Here is a 15,852-nt window from a genome sequence, read left to right as displayed (position 1 = left end):
ACTAAGGCTTGAGAATCTGTAGCCAATATGCATATTACCTCTTTGTTTTGTACTCTCAGGATCCCATTGATCAAGTCATCGTGTATGTCTTTGGGTATTATTTGTACCCCACAACCTTCCTATGACTCACTAAACAGAAATTGCTTTTGCTACATCTCTTAGTGAATTATCACCAGGAATGTCCAATCCAAATCACTCTTCTCTTTGACCTTCTCCCTATTACACACACACACACACACACACACACACACACACACACACACACAAATGCATGCATATACATACTTATAGCTACATCTAAATCTCTATCTATGTACACAGTTTCTTTGCTCCACAGAGAAAACTAGCCATCTCCCTTTGCAGTTAAATCAGACACCAACATGAGGAAACTCATTGTGGGCTCCAGCAGCTTCAAGGCTACAGAGGCGGGGGTTGGGGCGGATTCTGATCCTAAGGGACCTGCTAGCCACTGGTGGTCCACAAGCTCTCAGAGGGCAGAGGGCCCCACCTTGCTTCTCTGCTTCCTTCAAACAGCCTTGGAGCTCAGGTGGAGATTGTTTTGTCACTTTATAGTCTTGTCAGCATATTGATCGATGAGTCCTGAGCACTAATTAATAGTTATGCTATCCAGCCCAATCCATCAGGACACTGAAGACCCCGGCTGGGCACTGTGCCAAGGCCAAGGACTGCCTGAAGAGAGAGGGAGAGAGGAGACTGGTCATTGAGCGAGTGGAGATGTGATCCATTGATAAGTCTGGGGAGAGACAGGATGGTAAATCTAACAGACCATACACACATCATCGCAGACAGAAGCTCCAGGCAAAGTCATTGAATGGTTAACATCCCTGTTCTTTTTTTTTTTTTTTAAATATATTTTATTGATTTTTTACAGAGAGGAAGGGAGAGAGATAGAGAGTTAGAAACATCGATGAGAGAGAAACATCGATCAGCTGCCTCCTGCACATCTCCTACTGGGGATGTGCCCACAACCCAGGTACATGCCCTTGACCGGAATCGAACCTGGGACCTTTCAGTCCGCAAGCCGACGCTCTATCCACTGAGCCAAACTGGTCTCGGCTTCCCTGTTCTTTGTACATCTCCAATTCTGCTTTTCTCCCTTCTGCATTAACACCTAACTGCCCACACACCCCAAACTCCATTCATTACCCAGAACACCATCTGCCCAAACCCCCTTAGACCATCTAGAATGTACTAGAGTAGCATTTGTCAGAGAGGGTTAATAAAACCTGGACTGGACAGTTTTTCTATTTGACCCTCCATATCTATTCTCCACCCTAACTCAGTTTCCTGGATGCTAAACTTTATGGGTTGCTTCTTTGGGCTCTCATGTTCTATGGATGTTAATTGGGTTTTGGGGAATCCTGGGAAGAGCTCAAAGGGATGGAGGAAAGTGAAGTTGGGATATACTTATTTCCCCGCTACCTCCCAATACATTCATGGAGTTCTGGCTGTGTCCCTCAGCCAGAGATCAGGGGTCCTGTCTACACAGCTCCCCCCTCTTTGGGTTCCAGAAGCCACTTCTTTCACCTCTCAGGCCCAGTTTGGATAAAGCCAGCCATCTTACTAGTCCCAGGGCACTGCATGATCTATTACGGGTTCCCTGCATCCTGTCTACATCTTTGAAAATAGTCACTTTATTAAAATCTCCCTAAAACACCCAATTGGATGTGTATCTGTTTCCCCTTTGTATCCTGACTGTGGCAGGTGAAAAACAAAAACAAACAAACAAAAAGCACACCTTACAATCACAATGATGCATCGCGAGAAATTAAAAATGGTACAATATAAATAGACATACCATACTCATGGATTGAAACACTCAACAGAATAAACATGTCAATTCTCCCAAAATAATATACAGATTGAACACAATTCCTATCAACATCCTTGCAACACTTAAAACAATTAAAAGGATGATAGGACAAGCTACAGACTGGAAGAGAATATTGACAAACTACATAGCCTACAAATAACTATTATCTAGGATATAAGAACTCTCAAAATTTAACAGGAAAAATGCAAACACTCTGATGAAAAAGTGGGCAAAAGTAATCAAGAGACACTGCACTAAAGATTTACAGATGAAAAAATGAGCACATGAAAAGATGTTTAGCATCATTAGCCATTAGGGAAATGCAAATTAAAGCTACAATGAGCCCAGCCAGTGTGGCTCAGTGGTTGAGTGTTGACCTATGAACCAGGTGGATTGATTCCCAGTCAGGGCACATGCCTGGGTTGCAGACTCTATCCCCTGTGTGGGGTGTGTAGGAGGCAGCCTATCATTGATTCTCTCTCAACATTGATATTTCATCTCTCTCTCCCTCTCCCTTCCTCTCTGAAATCAATTATATATGTAGCAAGCTACAATGAAATAGCACTACATAACTATCATGACTAAAAATGGCTAAGATAAAAAATAGTGGTAACACCAAATGCTGGCAAGGATGTGGAGAAAATGGGCCATTCATTCATTGTGCTGAGAATGTAAAGTGGTTCAGCCACTCTGGAAAACAGTTTGGCACATTCTTTTAAAAATTAGACATGGAACTACCATATAACCCAGCAATTGCACTCCCAGGCATTTATCCCAGACAAATGAAGACTTATGTTGACATAACCTGCATGTGAATGTTTATAGCAGCTCTACTCCTAACACTGCAGAACTGAAAACAACCCAAATGTTCTTCAGCAGACAGTTATTTAAACAGACAGTGGTACATCCGTATCAAGGAGTATTGACTACTTGGCAAGAAAAAGGAGCAAACTATTGATACGTACAACAACCTGGATGAAGTTCCAGAGTACCATGCTCAATAAATCTCCATGCAAACCTAAAGATTACAATGTGTCCTTCTATTTATGTAACATTTTTGAAATGACAAAATCATAGAAATGCCAGGCAGGTTGCCAGGGGTTAACGAGGGGTGATGCAGAAAGGAAGCGGGTGTGGCTGTAAACAGGAAACAGGAGGGACCCTCCTCACGTGGAAATGTTTGGTATCTTGACTGTCTCAAAGTGGATATTCTGATTTTGCAAAATGTTACTTACCCCTGGGAAAATTGGCTAAAGAGTACACAAGCTATCTGTGTTCTTTCTAATAGATGCATGTGAATCTACAATTCTCTTAGAGTAAAAATTTTAATTTTAGAAAGCAATGCAGTAAAGGCAACATTTATTTTGCTTTTATGTCTGCATTTGGGTAGGGCTCAGTGGGCTCGGCTTGTCTCTGCTCCACTGGTTTCCATTCAGGCAGCCAGAGGCTGGGGGCTGGAGTCCTCTGAATTCTTGCTCACTCACGTCTGCCAGTTGATATCGGTTGTCGATGGAGACATCAGCTGGAGCTGCCAGCTCTCACATGTAGCTTTGCCCGTGGCCTGGAGGGCCTTACAGCCAGGTGGCAGGGATCCAAGGTGGAGGGTGCTGAGAGAGAGCCAGGTGAAAGCCCATCACCTTTTGCAACGTAAGCGTGGCAGTCATGCAGTGTGACTTCCGCGGCACTCTGTTCACTGAGACAGTCACAGGGCCTTCAATTTAAAGGAGAGGAAGATAACTCTCTATCTAGTGCGGGGATGGCAAAGTTCCAGGAGAGCACCTGGGATTAGAGATACAACTGTGGCTGTTATTATAAAATATAATGTGCCAATCTCCAAAGACCTGCTTTCTCTCTTCCAAATTTATAAGACCACCCCGAGTTAACTAGTGTACATAGGTCCAGCCATGCAGAGAAGCCAAATTTATCTCTTATAATGATTCCTAATTCCTGGAGAAGGAGCTCTAATTGGCCCAGGTACTTGCACCTGGCCGGATCAACCATGACCTAGAGTTTGGGCTGTGTGGAGAGAACAGGGTCCTGTCATATACAACTGTGACAGGGAGATGGGGACGCCATGATAGAAGGGAAGGCAGTTCTCTGAGCAGAAGGATTCACTTATAACATCAGAGCATCCCAGAAAGCGCCAAAGTACACGGGTCAATTTTCTTTAAAAATTGCAAAGGCTACAAGCATAAAACAACATGCCACAGAAAGGTTAGATGTCAAAGGATGGGCAAAGTTTATGAGGCAAATGCAAACAAAGAGAAGTGGGGGGGGGGTAAGATAAATACCAGATTGAGAGGATGTAAAGTGGGCATTAAATAGGACAGAAAGGGTTGCTTCATGTGAATAAAGGGAGCAAGCCCCAAAGAAGACGTAGCATCATGAGCCTTTTTGTGTGGAATGATGTAGCTATGAAATACCTAAACCAATTCTACACCAAGTATAAAGAGGAAATGACAGGTACGCAGCAGTGGCAGGAGACCTTAGCACACCTCCCTTCACCTCTGACAGATTAAGTAGGCGAAGAATGAATTAGGATAGAGAGGAACTGCATAATGTATTTCATGTGTCTGATTTAATAAATATATGTCATCTTTGTACTCTACAAAAAGAAAATATACCTTTCCTCTACGTACTCAGGAAACATTTACAAAAATAGATCATATATTAGCCCACAAAGGAAATCTCAATAAATTCCAAAAAGCAGAAATTGAACAGGCTCTGTTTTCTGACCACAGTGCAATAAAACAGAAAATTAATGGCAAAAGTTCAAACCAGCAAATCCAAACACTTTGAAATTTAACAACACTCTATTCAAGAACTCCGGGTCAGAGAGAAAAGCAAGGCTGCAATTACAGCTCATTCAGTAACAGCAACAATCAGAACATTCTGTATCGATACTCAGGGGATAGGGCTGGAGACAGGTTTCCAGTTAACCGCCTTATATTACCAGAAAAGGGCCCCGCAAATGGACTAAAAATTCAGACCCAGGAATTAGGAAACAATAATGAACCAAAGAAAATTAGGAGGCAGGAATGAGCAAGTTCAAAAGCACAAAGTGAGGATTTGAAGACAAAAAGAAAAAAAACCTGACATGTATAAGAGGTAGTTCTTTGAAAAAGAATAATCCTATATAATAAAAAGCTAATATGCTAATGAGACCACACAGGGGAATGACTTTCTGGAACAACCTTCCAGAACGACCAGTGGGTGGGGCTGAGGGGCCCTGAGGCAGCTGGGGCTGCGAGGGCCAAGCCCCTTGCATGGATTTTGTGCATCGGGTCTCTAGTAATACAAATAAATTGCTGATCAACAGAACATTAACACAGAAAATTAAGAATAAGAAAAGGGGTACAATTTCACATGCATAGTTTTTTGAGGGAATGTTCAGTCTTAAGCGAATAGTAAAGTTTAAAAAGTCTAATGGATTTATTTAAGAAAAACGGAAATTATGGATTTAATTTACAAGCAAAAAACATGAATGAATCGATATGTGAGGAAAAAGTTGCCAAGCATGTGAGGCAGTATGCATGATGGGTAGGGCTGTGGGCTCCGGCGCCAGCCTGCCTGGGTTCGCACCCCAGCATCACCTATTGGGAAAATTATTGCCCCTCTCCAAACCTCAGCGTCCCTAACTCTGAATGGTAACATCTATCTCCCCAAGCTGTTGTGCAGTCAACAAAATAACAAGCCAACCCTACACAAGGCCGCTAGGACTTCCCAAGACACCGGGCATTTTTATTTTTCATTCCTTCAGGCTTCCAAAGAATAACTATTTCATATGCAATATTAATAGTTTCAAGGCATACAGAAAGGTGGAACAATATACATTTGACTTTACAGTATCATTATCTTGATATAAAAAGCTCACATGTCAGCACAAAAATTCAAATTTTCTGAATCTATAGAAATTACATATATACAAACAAATAGTATCTAGTGTTGTCGTGAAAGAATACGACACAAAATCAAGTAAGGTATTGCCCAGGAACCGGTGAGTGGTTCAACATGAGGAAATCTGCCAGTCCACTTCATCACATTGCCAGGCAACTGGCAGTGTGTTCACCTAGAAACGCTGCTTTTAGTTATTCATTTAAGAAAATGGGACATGGCCTAAGATTTATGTTCACGGCTATTTGATGTATCATTATTAAACTTTTAAATAACCTAAATACACAGTAATAGGGGAATTCTTAAGTCTATATATTAAATAAACATATTACACTTATATATGGAAATATACAGTAGGCTGTTCTACAGAAAGGACTAGTGTGAAACCACATAAAATATTTTGAAGAACATTTCAAAACATGAAAGTATATTCAAGATATGCTGTCCACTACGTATAAGGCAACAGGTTAAAATAGCACATATAGCATTCATACATATGTGGAAACCATATATATTTATCTGTGTGTATGTACATATATATGTATAAACATTTAGGTTGTTTCCTTCCTTTTGCTGCTACACACATGCTGCAATGAAAAACCTCACACGTTTGCTACTTTGCACAAGTGTGAAGATCAAATCACCATCTTTTTCTACATTTTAAGAGCTGTAATCTAATTCTCTTCTCAAAAGGAAAAATGCTACAGGTTATTCACAGCAATATTGAGAGAGACGGGGAGGGCAGCAGGGGAGTGGTGAGAGAAAACAAACATACATATAGTGATTTACAGGGGGAGGAAACGAAAAGAAAATACAATAAAATGTCACTGTGGCAGTTTTGACTCTATTAATGGAATGTGAGAAGCGTTTCTCTCTAACTGGCACTCCACCATCCCACCTGGGTCCTCTCATTTCTTGCCGGGGCCTCTTTGATGCTGCTATATTGCTTAAAAACAAACCAACAAACAACAAAAGGACAATGAAGCTGGTTTTCACCTTGCCTCGGGAGGATAGGCAGAAAATATCTAGCCTTTATCCCCCTTCCCGGATTCTCTGTCCTTGCTTAAATCCAGATGCAGTACAGAATGGACTTAACCTTTGGCAAATGTTTTCCCTGGATATACTTAATATTCTGTCTTAGGAAAGGAGAATATCTTCATGTGAGGAACTCTGGCTTACTTCCCAAATGCACACCCCATTGGATAGTGTCCATGGCTATTTCAAGAGTGTTCTGAACCAATGGAATGATGTAATGGTTTTATTGGTATGGAAAATTTTGTCTGGTACACAAGATGATTTGTCTTAGAAATGGCCAGAGATTAGAGCTAAATGAAACCTGAACAAAAATATATATAGTGGGCCTGGATTTAGGAGATGGCTATAGGGACAGGATTTGGGGACTCGTTGGATATGGAGGATGAAGGGAGAGAAATGGTGAATGACAACCGAAGTTTCACAATGCACGCCCAGGGAACATTAGTACTATAGACAGACAGATGTTTGAACATTGCACAAAAAAATGATGAGCTCACTTTGGGTTTTAATAGCTCAGGCTTAGGGCTTAACTTCAATGAGCTGTCCATAAGCAGTTTAAACTCTAGCGCCGCAGACCAGATGGGCCTCCAGCTGGAGGGGTAGCGTTGAGAAGGTAGAGCCTCATTCTTCATGAAGACACCTGAGCCTGTGGACCACTGGCACGTAGAGAAGAGAAGAGGAAAGGGGATCTAGTGAAGGAGCTGGAGGATGAGGAGCCAGAGGACACAAGGCCCAGGGTAGGAAAGATGGTTTCAATAATAAGACATAAGGAGGTGTACGCAGATGTAGCCCTAAGACGATGGCAGAGCTGTGATCCGTGGTTGAGATAAATTAAAGCAGAGACCTCATGCCTCTTCTCCCCCTGGCGTTCACTGAAATTAGATGAATGTACCTTTGAACAATAAAAATGCAACGTTGAATTGAAGCAATACTACAGTGTCAATGTGTGCTTTAGTGATAAGCCAAACCTTCACTCAGTTTTAAAAGCTCTTGAACTCTGTGCTTTGGCAACCGTAACTCTATTCATGTTGTGGTTTGTTTAATCCATGTGGATTTTGCATTATTAATTAAAATAAATGTTTTTTATTTTATTATTATTTCTTTTTTAATTCTCACCTGAGGACAAGCTTATTGATTGTAGAGAGAGGGGACAGGGTTGAGAGAGAGAGAGAGAGAGAGAGAGAGAGAGAGAGAGAGAGAGAAAAGAGACACATTGATTCATTGCCTCCCAGACCAGGGATCAAATCCACAATCTAAGTATGTGCCCTGAATGGGAATTGAACCTGTGACCTGTTGGTATACAGGACAATGCTCCAATCAACTGAGCCACGCCTGCCAGGGCAAAATAAGTTTTTTTAATTTTAATTTTTAGTTTTTTATTTAATTCTTTTTTAAAATAAGTGTTTTTAAATATCAGGCTGTGTCATTTAGAGGTATGACACAATCTAGACCCAGAACTACCAGTGCCAGACAGTGGACACTTCACGTCACCTTGCCATATCTCAGGATGCACCCAGACACCTGTGTATAAAGATTTGGGACGGCCCTGGCTGGTGCTTCTCAGTGGTGAGAGCATCACTGAAGGGTCAGGGTTGATTCCTGGTCAAAGGCACATAGCTGGGTTGCAGGTTTGATCCCCAGCCCAGGTTTCGGTACTTGTGGGAGGCAACCAATCAATGTGTCTCTCTCACATGGAAGTTTCTCTCTCTCTCTCTCCCCCCCTTACTTCCCTTCCACTCTCTCTCTAAAAAACAACAGCACAAGAACAAAAACAAAAAAAACAGTGGTCCTCCAGTGAGGATTAACAACAACAAAAGGACTTGGCAAACAAAAACCTCATAAGGTGTAAGCACCTTAAATTAGAGCATCCCGTTCCTGGCTAGCCCCACCCTAACAGCCCCTCCTCAAAGAAGGACCTACTTCCTCAGCCCAGTTCTCCACCTTACAGTCTCCCCACCCACACTCTCCCCAGCAAAGCCTCCATCGCTGGTCAGCCAGGTCCACAGCTGTGGGTGGGTCACCATGGTGACAGAGGAAGCCCTGGTGCAGAAGGAGAGAGACAGAAACAGCAGAGGAAGGTTCTTTGAGCCTAATATGCTGTCCCCTGCTCTTCGTGTTTCTGTGACTTCAAAAGTCCTGCACCGTTGAGACGTGCTTCATTTGACTCAGAGAAGCACATCGGAGGCCAAGGGAAGAGCTGCTGTGTTGGAGAGACGATGCAATGCCTGAACTCCTCTTTAAAATGTTCTTTTCTATGACTTTCAGGTGATCATCAGTATAACCATCCGATTTTAAGCAGTGCTACCCAGACCCCTGCACACGGTGAGAGATGGCTGAGAGTCCCCTGCATTCCATCCTCATTCCAAGTGGCTCCATCCTCATTGCTGACGCCCACTAGGGCATCAGGCATTCAGTCACTGACTCACTGAAGCTAAGGAGGTGTCAGGAGTCAGGGGTCCACCTTCCTCCAGGGACACAGTGCCTCATTCTCACTTCTAGATCATTGTTCCCTCAGTGCTCTGTCTCTGATATCAGAGTGATCTTCCATCATGAAAACGAAAACGCGATACCCTTTCCTAACCCATTTTCACTTGCAGGCATCAATTCCATACATTCACAGCAAGGAGTGAACACGCTCCTTCGCCCAAGGTTACTTGTGGTACCATATAAAATGACAGGAGACTTGTTAAACTATATTGATCCTCCCAAACTAATCAAGATTTGATGAAACTCAAAACCAAACTGGGTTGTTTGAGGTTCAGCCTCTTGGCAGGGGAAGAAGCTGTAAGTGGGGGAGCACAGGAGAATCAGCATAGGGCAAACCACGTTTCCCCCTTTGGTGCTAACGTCCTGCCACCAATTCACAACTTCACAGTTGGAACTGCAGAGCAAAACTATTTTGGGTACCTGCTCAGAACTTGATGGAACATCAGACAGCCATGTAAGTGGTGAACTATCAGTCATTCTCCTCTCTTTGCTTGAAAGAATGTGAAAACACTATTGAATTTTAGTGAGAGAGAAACTCAAAACAAGGATACATTCTCCAGCTTACCTGGCGGAGAGACCTACCTCTCTCACATCTGAGTGTGCTCTGCTTCGGCAATGAGATGGAGGGTATTCCAGAGGAGGACAGAGTGGACTATTTTCATGTCCCCTCCAGTGCGAGGCTCCTAGTGTAAATATGTGATGATGAAAGCAGCAGTTTAATAAGATGTTTCAGGTTGGGGAGTCGGGGAGAGAGTCTAGAAAAAATTAGAACTGGGAGAAATTGAAGAGATCAGTTAAAAGTTGATACCATTTCTCATTCATTACCATTTCTAGCATGGTGATGTTGGGAGTGGCAATAGAGACATTTTGGAGAAAGAATCGGGAAAATTTAATTACTAACCAATATGGCTGATAGGAGTCAATTATGAGTGAGCTATGGTTAATTAGAAGAATGGGGGTTCTTATTAATACAATCTAAGGAATAAGGAAAGCAGCCAGTGGGTCCAGGAGATGGAGCTAGGATGGTGAGTTCGGATCTGGACATTTAGAGCTGGATATGATCATAGGATGTGCAAAAAAAATATATATATCATTCAAGAAGCAGTTAGCAATGCATACAAGTCTGGAGGGAGGTTACAGCTGAAGATGTAAGTTATGCTTTGGAAGCAGTAACAGAAGCCTTGGGAGTGGGAGCAATCTGTGCGAGCAGGCTGACAGAGAAAAGCAGAAGGCAGAACAGAGAGCCCGGGGGATGCCCCTGGTGATGAAGCAGCAGCAGGAAGAGAAGCCAGAAAGGGCGAGCAGAGAATGCCTCACATCTCAGTGACATCCTGAAAGAACGGCCATGCGCTGGTTTTCCCCAGAAGGAGCCAACACAAGCATGGCCTCCTAATTACAACAGGAGAAATTTTTTTTCTTCCCCATCCTCCTACTTTCTTTTTTCTGCCTGGTGTCAGGAGATGAGGTTAATGAGACCTGGTCCCTGCCTTCGAGCAGCTCACAACCTGGTGGAGGCAGAGTTTTCTCTCTACTCTCATGCTTTTCCCAGGCGCTGGCAGAGCAACTATTAAGAAAGGAGGCGACCTGTGTCCACGTGATTAACCAAAAAGCATTAATTGGATCATTATCTTGAGCGAAACACTATGAAGGCATCAGAAAAATTGGGAAGCAAGAATGCTGCAGTCAAGGAGACCACGGTCTTTGGAGATCAAGATCACTCAAGTAAAGTGATTAGAGGTCACATAGACATACAGTGGATGGCATTGACTAGAAGAGCCATAGGCCCTTGAAGACCAGAAATCACTGTGGGCTGAACAAATGTGACATTATCATATCGAAGGGTCTTGACTGAAGGGACATTTGACTAGAGAAAGAGTAAGGAAGGGCATTGCAATCAGAGAGAAAGCAGAAGCAAGGGGCAAGGGCAATCATGTGGAGGCAGAAGGCAAGGAAGACCTGGCCTGCCCACAGTGGCTTGTTTTGGAGAACAGAGCAAGATAAGAGCGCCCAGGAAGGTTGCACTTGGAAGTGGGCGAGCTGAATGATGCCCTCGGTGGGAGGATAATGCCAACAGGCAGAGGGAAGTTCGTTCTTCTCCAGCATGGCCAAAGTGAAGAAACCAGAGCTAAGGGGCAGGTGGCTGTCCCCAGCTCCACAAGCAGTGCTCTCAGCTTCCTGCCCACTCCATGTCCTGGCATCTATCCCAATCCATGCCAGGGAGGCTCCTTCTGTACAGCATGTTCTGATCTCTCAGAGCATCCCCCACCCCCTCGCATATGTGTTGGTGTGAGCAGTAGCTCACTGGCTGGACTTCACTGTTTTCAACCCCTGAGTTGCGGGAACCAGTGACAGCAGAACAGGATAGAGAAGCCAGGAATGCCCTGTATTGAAGCTGCCTTTGGACTAAGCTCAGGAGTGCTTCTCTTTGTCCCATGGTTCGCAAAATTACTGTCTTCTAGGGTTTAGCACTCTCTTCGCCAAGAGGCATGGGGAGCCCCAATCCTCTGTTACATTTGTTCAAAGTTAGAGGCTGCCCCTTCTCTGGTGTCCCAAAGCAAAGTGTATGGAGGGATAATGCAAGAGCCACTCACCTGCCTCATTTCTGGAATGGTACCACTGTTTCCCCAGGAATACCTGTTGACTTCTTGCTGTGCCTCAAGTCAGTCCAGCACCAAGATATATTTGTCTTCCTTTCCCAGATCTGCATTCCTTTCTGTCCTCCACCTTCATGTCCCCTCCCTCACCCACACCTGCATCTCCCCAATCCCAACACCCCAATACCTGTGCTATTCCTACTCTGGCCCCCAGAGCCCAGTTCAGCTCATTAACCCCATCAGTCATTCACCTTATCTCACTTGCATCTTTTCTTGTATTCCTTCCCCTATTCTTTTACCCATGTCTGGGATTGAACAACACTCCCTTCTCTCTCTTCAGGTTTTGGAATCTCACGGGAAGGAGGGAGAAAAGGGGAATGATGTGCTAAGCATTTTTTTACTTCCTTATTTCCTCCCTCAGCTCAGAGATAGCTAAGGGGGCTTCAAGGGAAGAAAATAGAAGGAGAGGAAATGGTTTTGTAGCTCACAGTGGCTAATCAGGCGCAGGGCTTAGAGAGGCCTGAGGTGGAAGTGGCGAGGTGAGAGGTGAAATGACGTCATGGACAGTGTGGGTTGGGGTCTCAGTGGAACCAGGTCTTGCACGCAGTTCTGTGGGTATGTAGACAAGTCCAGTCATTCCTCCTCCTTCAAACTCAGATTTTTCTGGGCCAGGGAACTAGGTTTGCCTAAAACTATTAGAGAAAGGACAGAACTTTCATGCCCAAACATATCATTTTACAACCATGCCCCTGTAGCCCCAGCTCCATCAGGCTCACATCTTTATCAGACAGCCCAGGGGTGCACCAGGAGAAAGAGTTTGCCATTCAAAGGAAGGAAAACTGCCATCATGGCCAGTGGTAGACATAACAGCACCTGCACCCAGGCTTGTTGACAGCTGGAACTGAGCATGAGGGAAACTGAGTCACCAGCACCATCTGTGTCCTAGCACTTGGGGCCAGGAAAGTGGGATGGGGATATGAGATACAGCTTGGACCCTTTCCCTCCTGCCTTCCCCAGCCTTCGTCCTCACTAATGCGATGCACCCCTCCCTTCTTTTGCAGAGAAGCCACGAATGAACAACATCCTGACATCAGCCACTGAGCCCTACGACCTCTCCTTCTCCCGCTCCTTCCAGAACTTGGCCCACCTGCCCCCATCCTACGAGTCCGCAATGAAGAGCCACCCCAGCAAGTACTCTTCCCTGAAGAGGCTAAGTAAGTGGGTCATCCCAGGTCTGTCTCTGGAGCCTTCGTGACATCCTCCTGGTCTCACTCTCTTGCCCTACACCTGAGGGCCTGGTGTGGAGTCCCAAGAACAAAGAGTGAGGGCAGCATGAAAGAAGGCAATGGACAAGCTCCTTGTTTTTGTTCTTTGGGGCCTAAGCCTATTTCCCCTATAGATAGAACAGCGGCCATGGAATCCTCAGGTCCACATCTCCCTGGAAGGCATGCAGGAGAAAACCTTTCCCCAGCCTTGCCCCATACCTACCATCTTTAAACCAGGGGCCTTCTCACCCTCAAGATCTTGGAGTAGAGGCGGCCAACACCAGAGCTTTCTCTGAGTCCCCTCACAGAGACCTCGCTGTGGAAGGGCCCCTAAACCCCTGCCTCCCTAATCCAGCCAACACTGTCTTGAGAACCTGAGACTCCCCACTCTCACATACATATCCCATTTGATCAGTTGAGTCCAGTTCATCCAATAATCCCAGTTCTGCATTGAGTCTGGAAGGCTCTAGGGATTGATGGGGATATGAGATACAGCCTGATTGGTTTAAGATGTTACAATGACTAGAAGATACGTGGTGGAGGAGCTCTTCCCTCCTACCTTCCCACCCTTGGAACTGCTGCCCCCCCCCCTTCCCCAAAAGTCTGTTTTTAGCACCACCCAACTGCAGGACTGAGTATTTGCTTGAAGCTATGGGTTAATCTACCATCATGAGTCCAGATCAGGTAGAATGGTGAGTTTCCATGGCTAGCAGAGGGGATCTTCAATGACCCGAGAACTTATGAATGCCTAGGCTGAGAGGATATGTGGCTCAGGAGGCAGGACCTAGCCATTGGTTGCCCTCTGGGAACAAGAGGAGCAGTCAGCATTCCCATATTCTGCAGAGATTGAAAAGTCCGTCTGTGGGAAGCCCCATTCCTAAAATTTGGGGCAAAATAGGTGTACGTATCCTGAGTAAGTTCAAGGGTTCAGCAGGCAGTGGGTCTGGGAGGGCCTCCTGCCTGGAGACCAGGGCGGAGCATCTGAATGAGGTGCAGATTGTTCTGGCCTGCTCGGATGTGCACATGACGGGTGTGTGTAGGCTTGATTCTGTGGTGTGTGGGGGCCGGATACCCACGTGTTGGCTTCCTGTGCATGGGCTCTTACTCCAGAGAAAGTGTTACTCAGTTCCTAAGTTACCAATTTAGCTTTCTCACAAGTGCCTCGGGTTGTTGCAGCTTTACTCTAGCACAGCGGTTCTCAACCTGTGGGTCGCGATCCCTTTGGCGGTCGAACGACCCTTTCACAGGGGTCGCCTAAGACCATCCTGCAAATCAGATATTTACATTACGATTCATAACAGTAGCAACATTACAGCTATGAAGTAGCAACGAAAATAATTTTATGGTTGGGTCACAACATGAGGAACTGTATTTAAAGGGCCAGAAGGTTGAGAACCACTGCGTCTAGCAGGAGTCTGGCTCTGCAACCCAGTCCCTTGGAGAGAGGCTCCAAGCCTCATGGGACAGCTGCCGGCTGCCCCCTGGGAGTTTCAGCAACACCAGGAGCCATTCTGTTGCAGGACTGGGGTGGTAGCAGCAGCACCCAGCAGGAGTTGGGGGCGAGGGCTTGTCCTCTGTTCTGCCATGAACTCCCTGGGACTCGAGGAGCCCCCGAGCCCCAGGGCACTCAGGTGGGCCTTGAGGGGGCCCAGCACTGCCTGGGAGCAGACTCCTGGCCAGCCCCAGACTCAGGAGAAGGAATCCAGCGTTCACAAGAGCCCGCGGGACTCTTAGACGCACAGCCCCCATCTGCCTGGGCCGCAGGATCCTAGCTTCGTCTTGGCTGCCGCGTGGTGTCACCTTGTCCCCCCAGCTGACTTCTCTCTCTGTCTGTCCTGCAGCCGACAAGGAGGCTGACGAGTATTACATGAGGAGGCGGCACCTGCCTGACCTGGCGGCCCGCGGCACCCTCCCTGTCAATGTCATCCAGATGTCCCAACAGAAGCCCTTGCCCCGCGAGAGGCCGCGCCGGCCCATCCGCGCCATGTCGCAGGACCGGGTCCTGTCCCCGGAGCGGCGCCTGCCCGATGAGTTCCGCATGCCCTACGACCGCATCCTGTCGGACGAGCAGCTGCTGTCCACGGAGCGCCTGCACTCCCAGGACCCTCTGCTGTCCCCCGAGCGGACGGCCTTCCCGGAGCAGTCCCTGGCCAGGGCCATCTCGCACACGGACGTGTTCGTGTCCACGCCCATGCTGGACCGCTACCGCATGACCAAGATGCACTCCCATCCCAGTGCCTCCAGTAACTCCTACGCCACGCTGGGCCAGAGCCAGACGGCGGCCAAGCGCCAGGCCTTCGCCTCGCGCAGACACAACACGGTGGAGCAGCTGCACTACATCCCCGGCCACCACACCTGCTACAGCGCCAGCAAGACCGAAGTGACCGTCTGACCCCCTGGACAGGCCCGGCGGCTGGTGGAGCAGGGCAGGCAGGAGGGGCCTGGGGCGGAGCTTCTAGCCCCCTGGGCTCCCTTCCCTTGTTCCTTCCGCAGGAGGTGGGGGTGGGCTATCTTCACCGAAAGCCATACTCCCTGGCACAGCAGGTAGCCTGGCACAGCTGCACAGACCTGGGATCAGGGCAGTCACTCCCTCTCCCAGGAGAGTCCGGGGGTGAGGAGCGGACTAAGCCCAGTCATCCCCCCCTCCCCCCAGCAATCCTTCCAGTTCCACATCCTCTCTCCCTTCCTGGGGCTCAGCTGCAGGCCTGTCAGCCAGGAGACCCTGGCCTGACTCCCGCGGAAG

The 15,852-nt window shown here is 46.6% G+C and overlaps 1 protein-coding gene across 3 annotated transcripts in view; it reads left to right on the top strand.

Annotated features, from left to right (window-relative positions):
• SHISA6 (shisa family member 6) overlaps window positions 1-15,501 on the top strand; it is a gene marked incomplete at both ends in the record, with an annotated part of 285,249 nt that extends 269,748 nt beyond the window's left edge. For 2 of the 3 annotated variants that reach the window (XM_081110688.1, XM_081110687.1), the window contains 2 exons: window positions 12,906-13,058; window positions 14,951-15,501. In XM_081110688.1, coding sequence (XP_080966814.1) covers window positions 12,906-13,058; window positions 14,951-15,501 — 704 coding nt within the window. Of the gene's footprint in view, window positions 1-9,028; window positions 9,086-12,905; window positions 13,059-14,950 lie in introns of all 3 variants that reach the window. The other variant, XM_081110686.1, reaches the window with a different exon arrangement.
• Between the last annotated feature and the right edge of the window lie 351 nt (window positions 15,502-15,852).

The sequence above is a fragment of the Myotis nattereri genome (genome assembly GCF_964212035.1).
Source record: "Myotis nattereri genome assembly, chromosome: 16".
NCBI lineage: Eukaryota > Metazoa > Chordata > Mammalia > Chiroptera > Vespertilionidae > Myotis > Myotis nattereri.
The sequence above is the reverse complement of the archived record's forward strand: the minus strand, read 5'-3'. Positions and strand labels throughout refer to the sequence as shown.